A 15,743-nucleotide genomic window follows, 5' to 3' on the forward strand; every position below is an offset into this window, starting at 1 on the left:
TGCAGCACTCCACCAATCAGGCCTTTATGGTAAAGTGGCCAGACGGAAGTCACTCCTCAGTAAAAGGCACATGACAGCTCGCTTGGCACATGACAGCCCTACGGTGAAGCATGGTGGTGGCAGCATCATGCTGTAATGATATTTTAGCAGCAGGGACTGGGAGACTAGTCAGGATCAATACAAAGATGAACAGATCAAAGTACAGAGAGATCCTTGATGAAAACTTGCTCCAGAACACTCAGGACCTCAGACTGGGGCAAAGGTTCACCTTCCAATAGGACAATTGACCCTAAGCACACAGCCAAGACAACGCAGGAGTTGCTTCAGGACAAGTCTCTGAATGTCCTTGAGTGGCCTAGCCAGAGCCAGGACTTGAACATCTACGGAGAGACCTGAAAATAGCTGTGCAGCGACGCTCCCCATGCAACCTGACAGAACTCTGCAGAGAAGAATGGGAGAAGCTCCCCAAATACAGGTGTGCCAAGCTTGTAGCATCAACAAAGTACTGAGTAAAGGGTCTGAATACTTATGTAAATGTGATATCAGTTTCTTTAATAAATGATCAACCATTTCTAAAAACCTGTTTTTGCTTTGTCATTATGGGTTATTGTGTGTAGATTGATGAGGGGGAAAAACACTACGTAATGCATTTTAGAATGAGGCTGTTCGGTAACAAAATGTGGAAAAAGTCAAGGGGTCTGAATAATTTCCGAATGCACTGTATATCTTCCTCAACCAGGGGTTTGATTGAATGTAGAACAAGAACAGTTTTCTGTTTTTTTGTCTCCGTCTCCAGACAGACGCCCTGCGTGTGTTTGTGTGTGTAAACGAGTGTCGATGCAGGAGCTGCTCAGACTGTGGCGGCTGACGAGTAAGAGGGAACAAGTCTTATCCAGCTCTCCAGTATTGACAGTGTTACTAATCCCCTCCAGCTGCTCAAACACCCCCCGAAAAAAACCATCCCTCCCATTTACCCATGCAGGGCGTCCCTGGGGGCAGGCTGTGCCTTAGCCTCCTCTCCAGTTATAGTCTATAGCCGGGGCCCATTCCCCCCACCCCTACCCAGGCAGCATGTATTAATCGCTGCTAAAACAAATCGTTTTCAAATGTTTGGTAGAAGGCCCAGTGTTTGCACCAGGGCCTAACAAAATATTTTTTACAAGCTATCCAGTTGTGATTAGGGCTGGGAGAATTTAATTTCCGTGGCATTGATAATAATATTAGCCTAATTAATGATGTTGTTTGACTTTGCTCAGCACTCTGTGTACCTTCTACACAACACTAGCCAGCCGAAGCTGTGGCTGAGTGCTCAGCCATCTCCATCTCGCCCCGTCTCTCCAGTCCATGACGACTGCACACATTTCATGAACCGCTAGATGTCTAATCCCTCGAACAGATTCTGTTCCTGGAGTCTAGAGAACTTTACTCTTTTAGGGAGAAATTACTCTTGAGTCTGGCATGTTAAGAATACCTAATGAGTTATATAAGTCTATTCCTATCACTTCCAGCACCAAGCATACTCTCTCACTGAGTTCTTACATTTCAAACTCTTTCTTCAAGGTTATTGTTAATGAAAATGAGACAAATTAAACACACATTTTTTTTATGACTCATTAAGGTAAACAGCAGTATACTGGGAATAGCTTAGCATAATACATAACTTCAGGTTTGGTCTCACCGACACTGATAGACAGACAAACAATTACCACCATAGAGAACACGGAGGCACAGCGATCTTGACCCTCCCTGGCCTCCTGTAGGCCCTGTGAAGTCCACTTAACTTTCACTCATTATCTCCTTAAGCGATGAAGATAAGTCCACAATGGAGAGCACGGATGGTAAGCCTCGTTGGATAAGCAGGTGTTGATCTATGCAATTACAATGACACATTCACTGACCTCTCGGACCTGTCATCTTAGCCACAGACGGACCACCCAGGACCCCCGAGTGGTTCTCAGACATGATTACGGCTGGGATCACAGCCAGTGTGTTGACCCCTCACCTCTCCCTTGAGGTCAGGGGTCGGAGAGAGGTGGTCATGTGACTCTCTCTGGCAGGCACAGCAGAGCTCTTTAGCAGGCTTGGTTCGGGAGGAGAGAGAGAAGGATGTTGGTGAGAGTAGATTCCTCTGGGAGTTCTGTGTGAGGGGTGGCTGTTTCCAGTATGCAGTCAGTCAGTGCCATGACAGGCCTGAGCTATGAAGAGCTCAACTTTCTCTTTGCAGTAGCTTTTAAAGTCTGTTCCTGTGTACAAGTGCAGCCACAGAATATACATTTGGCACAATCAAAACAAAATGTCGCTTTATGTTAAAGTTGAAAGCTTGGAAATCCAAGGTTGATTTTACCGGTAATATGACACAATCATGTTTTGGTGGATTAGTATTTCAAAACAAGAGTCATATACATTTCAAATTATTTGTGTTGCAGAAGTCAAGGGCAAATTTTAGGTGAAAGGTGCAGTGAAAATGTGTTGTTTTACAGCACGTGTCAAACTCATTCTACGGAGGGCTGAGTGTCCACGGGTGTTCATCCTCCCTTGACCTTAATTCATCAATCAAGTACACTGATTAGTAAGGAACTCCTCACAACTGGTTGTCCAGGTTTTAATTGAAAGGAAAACCAAAAACCAGCAGATACTATGCCCTCCGTTGAATGAGTTTGACAGCCCTGTTTTACAGGGTCAGTCATAGTAGTATCGCACCCCTGGAGCAAACTAGGGTTAAGTGCCATGCTCAAGGGCACATAAACAGATTATTCACCTTGTCAGCTCGAGTATTCGAACCAGCGACCTCTCGGATACTGGCCCAATGCTCTAACCCAGGGTTTCTTAAACTTTATCAGCTCGAGATCCAAATGAGAAATTGACCGTACTCCTGTGATCCTCCAACAAACCAAATTAAGAAGAAATAGTGTTTGATTATATATGTATTCTCATAACTGGCGACCCACCTCCCACAAACTCAGGGCCCACTTTGGGTCCCGACCCATAGTTTAAGAAACCCTTCTCTAACCTCTAGGCTATCTGTAGACCAACTGTGAATGGCGGTGGTCTTTCTTGGCCTCTAGGATGGACAAAGCAAAAGGTGCTACTGCAGATGAGAATGAAAGACTAACTCAGTGAAGACTCCATCCAGGTTGGCTGAATTCCGTTTCCATGGTGAGTTTTGTGAAATCATAGGCCGTGGTGATTGGACGGACCGATGGCTGGACAGTGACGCATTGGCCAGGGCCATTAGCTGAAGTGTCGTCCCAGTCTGGCCTGGCGGTAGTCCACTCTCAGCTGTACGAAGGCGTGCAGAAGGTTCCGATCCAGGTTGGTGAGCTGCTCCCCGGAGCAGACCTGTTTGAGGTTGTCTGGGGCAACCACCAGGAGGTTACACAGGGCGTGGAGCGTGTCAAAGAGCTGCAGCACAAGAGGAACCTGGGGGACAGACAGTGAACCATTAGGAACCAGAGGATCCTGGGGGACAGACAGTGAACCATTAAGAAACAGAGGATCCTGTGGGACAGACAGTAAACCATTAGGAACCAGAGGATCCTGTGGGACAGACAGTAAACCATTAGGAACCAGAGGATCCTGGGGGACAGACAGTAAACCATTAGGAACCAGATGATCCTGTGGGACAGACAGTAAACCATTAGGAACCAGAGGATCCTGGGGGACAGACAGTAAACCATTAGGAACCAGAGGATCCTGGGGGACAGACAGTAAACCATTAGGAACCAGATGATCCTGTGGGACAGACAGTAAACCATTAGGAACCAGAGGATCCTGGGGGACAGACAGTAAACCATTAGGAACCAGAGGATCCTGTGGGACAGACAGTAAACCATTAGGAACCAGAGGATCCTGGGGGACAGACAGTAAACCATTAGGAACCAGATGATCCTGTGGGACAGACAGTAAACCATTAGGAACCAGAGGATCCCGTGGGACAGAAAAACCATTAGCGTTCTGCTAGGAGGAATAAACAAAAACCTTTAACTAGGCCAAGAGGCATTTATTCAGTATCATTCCTAGCTCTACATGATGTCAACTGTTGCTACATGCGTAATGATGCTAACTCTGGTGTGACCTCTCACCCGGAAGTCCTTGGCACTTTTGCGGTACTCGGCCACATCGCAGATGGCCAGCATGCCTCCCATGGAGCTGTAGCTGTACTGCTGCAGGTGCTCGTGGATGAGGCGGTGGAAACGCACGCCCAGCTCCGTCAGCACTGTGTCCACGTTCTTACCATCCATGGACTTCCGCACACGCTCCACCTGCCGACTCACATACACACACACCTTGGAGCAGGCCTGGGGAGCACAGGGAGGAAGTAGGAGTCGGACTGTGTAGTTCTGGTGTCAAAGGTCAAGTGAATCAATGTGCAAAAAAATTATTTGCAACTTCTACAACTATGAAGAATTCTCTGGTACTTGCATAAAACAGATGACTTTCAAGTTAAATACAGTTGTTTTTAAATACACTGAAATTCAACAACATATTCTGAACTGCCAGGAGCAGCGTGTTTAACATGGTTTGATTCTCGCTTTGCTTTTCATAAATGAGAGCAGAGGTGGAGGCTGGGTGCAGTTCACCCCTTACTGCGGTGCACTGGATCATGACGTTGTTCTCATCTTCAGGCCTGAAGTCTGTCTTCTTCTGTTCCGTAGCCAGGATGTGCTTCATCTGTCCCACCATGCAGTTCAGTGTCCTGCAGAGAGAGGACAACACCATGACGACCACCCCTAACACACTAATAGGATACATTCACTCATTTCCCATGATGCTGTTGATAACATTTACAACACTTTGTGGTTTACTGACCTGTCTATGCCCGTGTCCAGTTTCACCTCCATCTGTTCAATCACCTCCTTCTTCTTGTGCAGGCACTCTGTCAGTTTGGGAGATGAGCTGGTGGAGACAGAAGGTCCATGAAAGGTCAAAGGCAATAAAAACCTAACACAGCTTCATGCTGTCCAGATAAAGTTGTTCTATCTAGAGAGTTGCTACCTTTTAATGGGGAGGGGGGGGGGGGGGGGGGGGGGGGATGTGTGATTGACAGTTCAGGCCCCACGCTAACCTGATAAGAGGCATTAGGTGGTCGTTGAACTGCTTATCAAACAGGTGGAAGATGGTGTTGGCTTGCTGGACCACATCCAGGAAGTACAGGTTGGCATTCTTGGCATCAGCTGAGGGAATGGCTGTAGAAAGAGAGAAACACACCACTTTTCTTTAGAAAAAAGGCAAAAGAGAACAACAGAAGGATAGGAAGATGATTATACAACACCTACAAATGAAAAGTATCTGCTCAAGGTTTCACAGCCTTTACGGTGTTAGTGAGAGTTAGATGTACCGGAGAGGCCGATTTCCAGTGCGTAGTCGATGTGGTCCATACACAGGTGTTCCACCAGCAGCAGGAAGATGGAGAAGGCGTTCTTAGGCAGGTCCGAGGGATCTGAGAGCTGGTTCACAACACACAGAGACAGGAACTGATTTACTCTCAGCACTCTACAGGGATTTACTGCATGCAGTGTTATTGTCTCTCCTGTAGGTGGAAGCATAGCAGCCTTACCCTGTTGCACCTCTCGAAAGCGTGGCGCGTCTCCTGCAGCAGGTTGACCACCACCTCCTGGGAGAGGAAGGTCTCTCCGTGGGTGTCAATGCTGGGCCCCAGGGGCAGGTTGGTGCGCTGCCTGATCCGCTCCTTCAGCTCCTGGATACTGGGGAGGGGGGGTGCATTAAGGAAAAGGGAAGAGTGAACTCAAAGACCTTGCTATGATGAGGAGTGGAGAGATGAGGAACATACTATTTAAATCCATTTAACTATTTCATCCAACTGAGATCTGACCCCAAGGATGAACAAGAAGTTTTGGGTAAAGGAAGACGAGATGGAAGAGAGGGTCAGGGGGTAGTGGGGTAGAGGTGGTCAGTCACTTCCTACCTGCCCCCACCCTGTGGACGTTTCTGGTGGTTCTTGGAGTCGTAGTAGCGCTGCAGGATCATGGCACTGCGCGTGCGGAGGTAATCTTTCTCCATTTCAATGTAGCTCTCCAGATAGGTGGAGAAGATGTTTTTAATGAGCTTGGACAGGAAGGTGTGTTTGTCTGAGCCCAGGTTGAACTCGGTCAGCTTGGAAGCCAAGGCCGTTGTCCTGGAGACACAGGGTTGCCGCGGTTTCAAAAAAAGTCAGAATAGATGGTATGAGGTGCTTAGAGTGAGAGGTCAAAGGGCGAACAGCAGTATTACCTGGTATAAAGGTCATAGAGGTTTTTGAGGTATTGTTCGACATCAGAGCGGCGGGTTTCATCCAGTTTTTCTTTTACGTGGGCCTGGAACACAAAACTGCTTAGTCAGTCCATCAGAACTGGGTCAGAGAACTAAGACATTTTTAAACCTTGTGGCAGCTGAAGATTTGGTCAATAGGAGAGACTGTCCACTGTACCTGTAGTTTGTTCTCAAAGATGTTCTGGATGAGTTTGGCCATGACGGTCTCTGGGCTCTGGAAGACCTCTCCCACCTGCTTGTTGACCCGCTGGCAGAGGAGTGCAGTGTCTTCAAACACATCACTACGCATGTACGCCCCCTGAACACAGACAGTCAGACAGAGTGAGAAAGAGAGAGAGCGAGAGAGAGGGTTAACCCCATAGAATTAGGAATTAGAATACTAGAATGGATAAAGTATTATGCCAGTAGAAAAGATCAGCCATTTTGGTCAGGGAGTTAGTCAGCCAGTGTGCTGTGATAAGATGGTGTAAAACAATGAATTTGAAGATTATCTGCACAGTATGTTTATTAGCTGACTTACCAGCTAGTTTAAGTGGAATGATTCCATATATTTTCAATTTAACTGCCAATATTCCATACAAATGCAGTCAATCCATAGCCAGACACTGGCTGAAATCAGTTAATGATAGGACTTAGACAAGTCAGAAATGCGAAAGTACTGATTTTGTATTATAACACTCACAGCTTTCCAGGGAAACAAACATTGAGACATTTGTTGTCCGTTTACATATACACTGCTCAAAAAAATAAAGGGAACACTTAAACAACACAATGTAACTCCAAGTCAATCACACTTCTGTGAAATCAAACTGTCCACTTAGGAAGCAACACTGATTGACAATAAATTTCACATGCTGTTGTGCAAATGGAATAGACAACAGGTGGAAATTATAGGCATTTAGCAAGACACCCCCAATAAAGGAGTGGTTCTGTAGGTGGGACCACAGACCACTTCTCAGTTCCTATGCTTCCTGGCTGATGTTTTGGTCACTTTTGAATGCTGGCGGTGCTTTCACTCTAGTGGTAGCATGAGACGAAGTCTACAACTCACACAACTGGTTCAGGTAGTGCAGCTCATTCAGGATGGCACATCAATGCGAGCTGTGGCAAGAAGGTTTGCTGTGTCTGTCAGCGTAGTGTCCAGAGCATGGAGGCGCCACCAGGAGACAGGCCAGTACATCAGGAGACGTGGAGGAGGCCGTAGGAGGGCAACAACCCAGCAGCAGGACCGCTACCTCCGCCTTTGTGCAAGGAGGAGCAGGAGGAGCACTGCCAGAGCCCTGCAAAATGACCTCCAGCAGGCCACACGTGCATGTGTCTGCTCAAACGGTCAGAAACAGACTGGGTGGTATGAGGGCCTGACGTCCACAGGTGGGGGTTGTGCTTACAGCCCAACACCGTGCAGGACGTTTGGCATTTGCCAGAGAACACCAAGATTGGCAAATTCGCCACTGGCGCCCTGTGCTCTTCACAGATGAAAGCAGGTTCACACTGAGCACGTGACAGACGTGACAGTCTGGAGACGCTGTGGAGAAAGTTCTGCTGCCTGCAACATCCTCCAGCATGCCCGGTTTGGCGGTGGGTCAGTCATGGTGTGGGGTGGCATTTCTTTGGGGGGGGCCACACAGCCCTCTGTGTGCTCACCAGAGGTAGTCTCACTGCCATTAGGTACCGAGATGAGATCCTCAGACCCCTTGTGAGACCATATGCTGGTGTGGTTGGCCCTGGGTTCCTCCTAATGCAAGACAATGCTAGACCTCATGTGGCTGGAGTGTGCCAGCAGTTCCTGCAAGAGGAAGGCATTGATGCTATGGACTGGCCCGCCTGTTCCCCAGACCTGAATCCAATTGAGCACATCTGGGACATCATGTCTCGCTCCATCCACCAACGCCACGTTGCACCACAGACTGTCCAGGAGTTGGCGGATGCTTTAGTCCAGGTCTGGGAGGAGATCCCTCAGGAGACCATCAGCCACCTCATCAGGAGCATGTCCAGGGGTTGCAAGGAGGTCATACAGGCACGTGGAGGCCACACACACTACTGAGACTCATTTTGACTTGTTTGAAGGACATTACATCAAAGTTGGATCAGCCTGTAGTGTGGTTTTCCACTTTAATTTTGAGTGTGACTCCAAATCCAGACCTCCATGGGTTGATAAATTTGATTTCCATTGATAATTTTTGTGTGATTTTGTTGTCAGCACATTCAACTATGTAAAGAAAAAAGTATTTAATAAGAATATTTCATTCATTCAGATCTAGGATGTGTTATTTTAGTGTTCCCTTTATTTTTTTGAGCAGTGTATTTTTTAGGCTATTTATACATAACATTTATAATTATATTACAATATTTTAGGGTAACAATAATTCTATAACAGTAATTATGATATATCCCACATGTTTCTGCCTAAGTAAAAGCAGGAAATGCATCACTTCTTTACTAATGCTTCTATTGCCATTCATTCCAATTAGAATGGTTTGTATTTTAACAATGGCTACCGTTTTCACCCCATTCTGGAACTTTGAGGGTTTATGACATAGAGATCCTATTAAATTACTAGAGGGGCTATGTTGAACCCAGACCTCAGGACTAACCTGTGGTGAGACGACCGAAGCGCTCAGGTACTCTATACTGAGCTGTTATAAAGGGTTCATGTTCAACTGAACACTGCACACTCACCTCCTGGCACTGCTTGATATATACATCCACGCAGTGTGCATAGCCCTGCAGGAAACACAGACATGTCACAATCACACCTGCATGACTTCCACAATCTAACCACCTAAAAATGACAACAAACTGTATGCATGGTTGCATAGACGCTGAATGAGACAAGAGCATATTTGTAAGTTACAACACAACTCAAACAATAACACACATCTTCCTTTAATATGGAGACATATCAGAGTGTGTCCAGTGTTTGTGGGTCACCTTGAAGTGTAAGAGGACCGCAGCGACTTCCTGCATGCGGCCAATCTCGCCCCTACGCTGGGCCGCCGTGAACTCCTGGATCAGCTGGCGCTCCAGGTCGTGGTATTTACCTAGACACACACTCAACAGATTTAGTTGCCTTTCTTAGCATGGCTGTGTTATCACTTGTTCATCAATCAGCAACAAATGAGCATGTTGAACGCAAACACTCACTTGCAATCTTGGCCTTAACATCTGCAAACCTGTTAAGAGGACAAGGATAGAGGCATTCATCAGAGAGATATCGGACATTTAAAAAGACTCAAACCCAAAATTATATAACGTGTAGTCCCTTTAATTTGAAGTGAGTTGAATATATTCTCTCCCTCAGAAACAACAGTTAATGCAACCTAACATTGACAAAAATATTTCTGATTTTTCTATGAGATGGGCTAGAGGCAGAGTAGCAGCACCTATACTGTTTACACTATACCACAGAGATCGTGTAATGCTGCCTCCAGGACTACTCACCTGTCGAATGGCAGCTCCTGGGCTATGAGATGCAACTTCTGAATGATATCAGCAGCTTCCTTAATCTGGGAGAGGGAGAAATAGGGGGGAGGGAGACAGAGGAACATAATAAATGGACACCCAGAGAGCAGACCAGCATCTCCACTTAGGGGATCATGTTAAACCAGCCCTCCTCCACCTCTCTGTACACCACGGAGATGATAACAAGCAGCCGCTGCTCACCTGGCTAACGGCATCCACAGCAGCCCTGAGTTAGCAGCATATCCAACTCTGTATTGGTATGCCTCCTCTGAATGGGCTGTAATCCCACAGGAGCCTAAATCGCCTTCAATAATCTGTCCGGCCAGGGATATCTCTCTAAAGAGATGCCCTGTCAAGAACCGCCCACTCCCCCCACCCGACATACACACTCTGGCTGAAAACCCCAGACCTAGGACAGGCCCGCCGTCCGCAACTCCCCGGTTTCTGCAGATGCCTGCCTCAGCTAACATTATTACTCCGCTCCCGTGAGGAGGATCCAGCCTTTCTGCTCGGCAAAGGTTTTCTAAGTATCTGTCCCCCAGCCAAGATTAGCTAAATCCCATGTAAGTAATGTAGCCGTCTCTCTGCAGTCAGGGTTTAGCAGCACTTGTCTCCACGCTGGCGGCCCAGCCCTCCCTTTCAGAAGGATTAGCAGAGCCTTCCCCCTTCAGCTATGCACTCACAGCTTTCCTCTTTCCTCCTCGTCTGGAGGTATGCTCAGAAAAAGGGATCTGTCTGCAATTTCCACATCATGCCTCTCTGGAAGCATTCTCATCCCATGTCCAGCTCCCGTCTCTGAGATTGATTACTGTTTTCCCACTAAAAGGAATTCATTGAGAGAATCCCAAACTCTTCAAAAACAGCTATGATATTCTGATAATACACTATCAAATTTTTGAGGGTTGATAGGGAGGTCGCTCAGATAGTTTTGAACCCTATAGACGGGTTAGCTGACAACTTCACAAAAACAAATGCGAACGCTTCAATGGGGCAGAAGGCTTCGGTGTGTTGCTGTGATTCCGGATGGCCAGATAGCTAACAACAAGGACAAGAAACTGCCATGTTGAGAAACTGCCACATTTCAACTCATTGTACACTATATATACACAAAAGTACGTGGACACCTTCAAATTTGTGAATTTGGCAATTTTAGCCACACCCGTTGCTGACAGGTGTATAAAATCAAGCACACAGCCATGCATTTTCCATAGACAAACATCGGCAGAATGACCCGTGCAGAAGAGCTCAGTGACTTTCAACATGGCACCGTCATAGGATGCCACCTTTCCAACAACTCAGGTAGTCAAATTTCTGCCCTGCTCGAGCTGCCCTGGTCAACTGTAACTGTTCTGTTATCGTGAAGTGGAAACGTCTAGGAGCAACGACGGCTCAGCCGCGAAGCAGTAGGCCACACAAGCTCACAAAACAGGAATGCAGAGTGCTGAAGTGCGTGTAAAAATGGTCTGTCCTCAGTTGCAACACTCACTCCCGAGTTGTAAACTGCATCTGGAAGCAACGTCAGCACAATAACAATTCGTAGGGAGCTTCATGAAATGGGTTTCTATGGCCGAGCAGCCGCACACAAGCCTAAGATCACCATGCGCAATGCCAAGTGTCGGCTGGAGTGGTGTAAAGCTCGCCACCATTGGACTCTGGAGCAGTGGAAACGTGTTCGCTGGAGTGATGAATCCCGCTTCACCATCTGACAGTCCGACGGACAAATCTTGGTTTGGCAGATGCCAGGAGAACGCAACCTGGCCCAATGCATAGTGCCAACTAAGGTTTGTTGGAGGAGGAATAATGGTCTGGGGCTATTTTTCATGGTTCGGGCTAGGCCCCTTAGTTCCAATGAAGGGAAATCGTAACACTACAACATACAATGACATTCTAGACGATTCTGTGCTTCCAAATGTGGCAACAGTTTGGGGAAGGCCCTTTCCTGTTTCAGCATGACAATTCCCCCGTGCATAAAGCGAGGTCCATACAGAAATGGTTTGTCTTGTTGCACAGGGCCCTGACCTCAACTCCATCAAACACCTTTGGGATGAATTGGAACACTGACTGCGAGCCAGACCTAATGCCCAACATCAGTGCCCGACCTCACTAATGCTCTTGTGGCTGAATGGAAGCAAGTCCCCACAGCAATGTTCCAACCTCTAGTGCAAAGCCTTCCCAGAAGTGTGGAGGCTGTTATAGCAACAAAGGTAGGACCAACTCCATATTAATGCCCATTATTTTGGAATGAGATGTTCGACGAGCAGATGTCCACATACACTACATGACCAAAAGTATCTTGTTACTGATACTGTCTCTTTTTTGGGGGGTGTTTGACTGATGTCACATCTATGCTAATATGGCTAAAATGTGTAAGCTAGCTAAACAACAACCAGAGAAATGTCTTTGAGAGACAACAAATGCTAATTGTGAAAATGAATTTGTTTTCAATAAACATTAGAGACGAAATATAGTTTACATGTTGTCAACAATCTAAGTCAACTACGTCTGTTTTGCCCCATAGTTGCACATGCATCGTTTGTTGCTAAACAACCAACCCATCATTAGGAAACATAGATTCATTAGGCCCAGTCTACCTCGCAACTTAAGGCAATTCAGCCAGACATGAGCATGCTGACATCCATACCAGTCAATCCGTTAGCTATTGTCAAGAAGTAAATGCGAGTATATTAATCCAAATTAGCTAAAGGTTTCAATTAAAGGGATCAATTCCACAAATTAAAATGGGTGGTTACTTCATAATCCTGTTCATTAACTAATTTTAGTTCTTAATATCTTTCACTGCTGTAGTTTTTTGTTTGTTTTCAATGGTCAAACTCAATCTCTTTAGGACTACATGTGGGTGGATGGTAGTGTATGCATCCTGACTTTTTCTGGGTTGTTGAAGACATCACTGCGAAGCTCCCCATCCAGGAACTCATTAAAGTAGGTCATGAGACGCTGGGCCTCCACAGCCCTCTGCCTGGGCGTGTTCACTCCCTCCAGCTGGTCACCAAGGTGACACACCTTGGTGGCCACATAGCTGATGTGCTCGTCCAACTCCTGGAAGTGCTGGAAGGCTACCTGTATGGAGACAAAGAAGTCACATGTTTAGTGACATGATCGATGAATGTGGATAAAACAAAACATTTTCTTCAGAAAAGTGTCTGTCGACAGGAGGAACTCCTGGGGATTTGGGGTTGTGGTGGGTGGTTGAGGGTCCGGTGGGCCGTGAAGCTGACCTGGTTGCTCCTCTGTAAGTCCTGCACTTTGTGGGCAAACTCCTTGGCTTCTCTGTGACACTGGTGCTCCAGCTTCTCCACCCGCCGCTGGATCTTCTCATCCAGATGCTTCAGCTCCTCTATGTGGTTCTCAAACTCCTCCAGCAGCCTGGAAGGGAAGCAGGACAAGGGCTTTATTAACACACTGCAGGCCTACCTCACATTGGTCTAGAGTAAACACTCTATAGCTATAAGGCCCCTTACAGTACAAGCTGGCCTTCAACACTCTTCATTGATCTACAGTCATGAGTTTTACAGCAAACAAAGGGTAGGGAAAAACTGCTTTACTATATTACTAGCATGAGTGACTGAGTAATATGGGGTTAGATTTGTCCTACTAACCTTACACTCTCTCTGTTAATATTTATAAATAGCATTGGGGGCTTAATTCTTGGGTCCCCAGATTTCAGAATCTCTACAAACTGGAAGCTTCGTCAGCTGCATTTAAAGTGAGGACTGTGGAGCAAATGTTGTAAGTCAGCACCATATTTAACAGAGTTGGAAACATCCCAAAATGATGAGTATATAATCTTTTGGCTAATTCCTTAGGTGGTGGCTACAGCTTAGGCACATTGCCCATCCCTTCCCAACGCGCACACATTCCCTCTCTGTCAGTTACTGTATGACTCAGAACTTAGTGGCCTCCCATAATGCTCTGCCTCAGAATTATCTTCAATGGAGGTTTAAATAAAGCTTGCTGTATGGTTGGGACTAGAGCCATGATTACAGTGAGTCTGAATAAAGCCATGTCTTTAGTACAAGACTACCTTTTGGGGTCGAATGCCTCTGCTCCTCCTTTGGACCCTCCTCCAGGGGTTCTCCAGGCCAACCTCTCTATGTACTCGTCTGCATCAAAGGGCTCCTGTGAATCATATCATACACACACAGTAAATCAGTGTAAATGGTGTGTATCTTACATGACATGAGCAATACTGGACCTAGCTGAGGAACGCTCAACTCTGTTCTCTTATATCGAGGTGGGGTTGAGTTTTTATAAGTGGGTCACAGGATTTGAGTCACCATCATTCGATTCCTGTAAAAATGTAAATTCGGAAAACGCTTACCTGTACCTATGTTTGTCCTGTACAACTGCGGTCCTTCTGCGGTGTGCTGAAATTCTACGTAAACTGAAATCCCTTCAAAAAGTAAGCTACCTGCCAGTTCGATTCACCATAATTCCTTAATAATTTTGCCTACTATAATTAATATAAGTATCTGCTTATAATTTAATACATTTGGTAGGCCATATTCTAATTTCTGACATTTGGTAGGCCATTTGTATGTCAACTATAGTTTGATACATGCAGCTTCTCTTCTGTCATAACTTGTTACCCCAGAAGACCAAATAAAGTAGTGCTCACCAGAATAATGTCTTACATCGAGTGAATGCATTAGTAATCTAGTTAACGCTGGTAAAATTGTCTGTTTTGTTTAGTGACCGGGGAGAAAACAGTGGAAAGATTAGTCCTGTGCAAAATGTCATCAGCTTGACCAGTTTTAAGGAAATGAAAAGCTGAGAAAAATACCAAACACGTTTCTGATAAGACTTCAGTTTGGGTGCATATTTGATATGGTTGAAATACTGTCTGATGGCATAACAGTGTCGAAGATGGCACATTACACACGCATTTGCATTTTCTCAAAGAGATGCTGAAAGAAAAACATAATATTTCTCCACTGCTGTTCCCGAGACAAAATTAACATTTGTTGTATAATTACTCTGCAAGAAATGAATAATTGTCCAGGAGTTAATATTATATTACGCTACATGTGAGAGGTTAAAGGCCGACACTCAGTATCCATATTTCAGTGACTAACCCATATAAACGTAAATGAAGAATATGATGTTTATTCATGTTTACAGGGATACCCATGAGCAGGATATCAAAGGTGCATGTAAACAGCTTTTCCCGAATAAGACCTTAAACGGGATATGAGCTACTATCCGTAATAATATGCGCATGTAAACGTAGTCACTGCTTATAGCTGGGCAAGCCCATTCACAGACAGTAGTATATTATTGGGCCAACACTGGGCGTGACAAGCTAGCAAATACAACTGTACACAATAACAAAAAACATAGTAGCTAGAATTAACATTCACTGCTGAAAAGGCTCTGTTGGTCAACATATGTAGGTAACGTTAGCTACATGTTTGACAATATCACATCAACATATCCCTGGATAAACACAGCACTGTCAACTGTATAGCGAGTGGTAGCTAGCTAGATGATGGCAGCTTCCTTTCAAAAACGCGATTTACACTCATTATAGTTATCTGGCTAGCTAGCTATAGCTAACGTTAGCCAGCTAGCTATAGCCTAATCGGTTAAACAATAGGCTGGCTGGCTGCCTAGCTTGCTAGCTCGGACTTCTCGTCATATGGATGGATAGCTAGCACTGACTTCTCCTTTCTCCACCTAGCTAACATTAGCTAGCTACCTAGAACTAGCAGACAGCTACCCCAACAATACTAGAACATACAGTTCAATTTACCTCGAATAGTTGAGCAGTCGTTGACATGTTTTACTTCGATTTGCAATGTAGAAATTGCAATTCAGGCAAACTAACAGTCGGGTATGACAGACAACTGATTGATCAACTGGATTTATGTTTTGCCCTTTATTGACAACAGTTACACAGCTCTACTTCCTGTATCCAAAGCAATACAACTCCCGTGCTGAAGAAAAAAAAAAAGGTTTGGGACTGGTCGTTGCCAGAATACACTGCGTAAAAC

The 15,743-nt window shown here is 45.7% G+C and overlaps 1 protein-coding gene across 1 annotated transcript; it reads right to left on the reverse strand.

Moving 5' to 3' along the window:
• Nucleotides 1-1,586: 1,586 nt before the first annotated feature.
• Nucleotides 1,587-15,741, reverse strand: LOC110497892 (exocyst complex component 5). The gene is made up of 18 exons (XM_036954845.1): nucleotides 15,503-15,741; nucleotides 13,775-13,869; nucleotides 12,969-13,116; nucleotides 12,616-12,810; nucleotides 9,712-9,776; nucleotides 9,415-9,443; nucleotides 9,202-9,311; nucleotides 8,950-8,994; nucleotides 6,428-6,568; nucleotides 6,232-6,314; nucleotides 5,927-6,136; nucleotides 5,558-5,705; nucleotides 5,339-5,447; nucleotides 5,066-5,186; nucleotides 4,810-4,896; nucleotides 4,588-4,696; nucleotides 4,083-4,298; nucleotides 1,587-3,420 (listed from the first exon to the last, which is right to left on the reverse strand). Exons 1-18 carry the CDS (start codon nucleotides 15,527-15,529, stop codon nucleotides 3,232-3,234), a joined length of 2,127 nt encoding a protein of 708 aa, XP_036810740.1. The 5' UTR covers nucleotides 15,530-15,741; the 3' UTR covers nucleotides 1,587-3,231.
• Nucleotides 15,742-15,743: the final 2 nt, after the last annotated feature.

Source organism: Oncorhynchus mykiss, chromosome 19, assembly GCF_013265735.2.
Source record: "Oncorhynchus mykiss isolate Arlee chromosome 19, USDA_OmykA_1.1, whole genome shotgun sequence".
Taxonomy (NCBI): domain Eukaryota; kingdom Metazoa; phylum Chordata; class Actinopteri; order Salmoniformes; family Salmonidae; genus Oncorhynchus; species Oncorhynchus mykiss.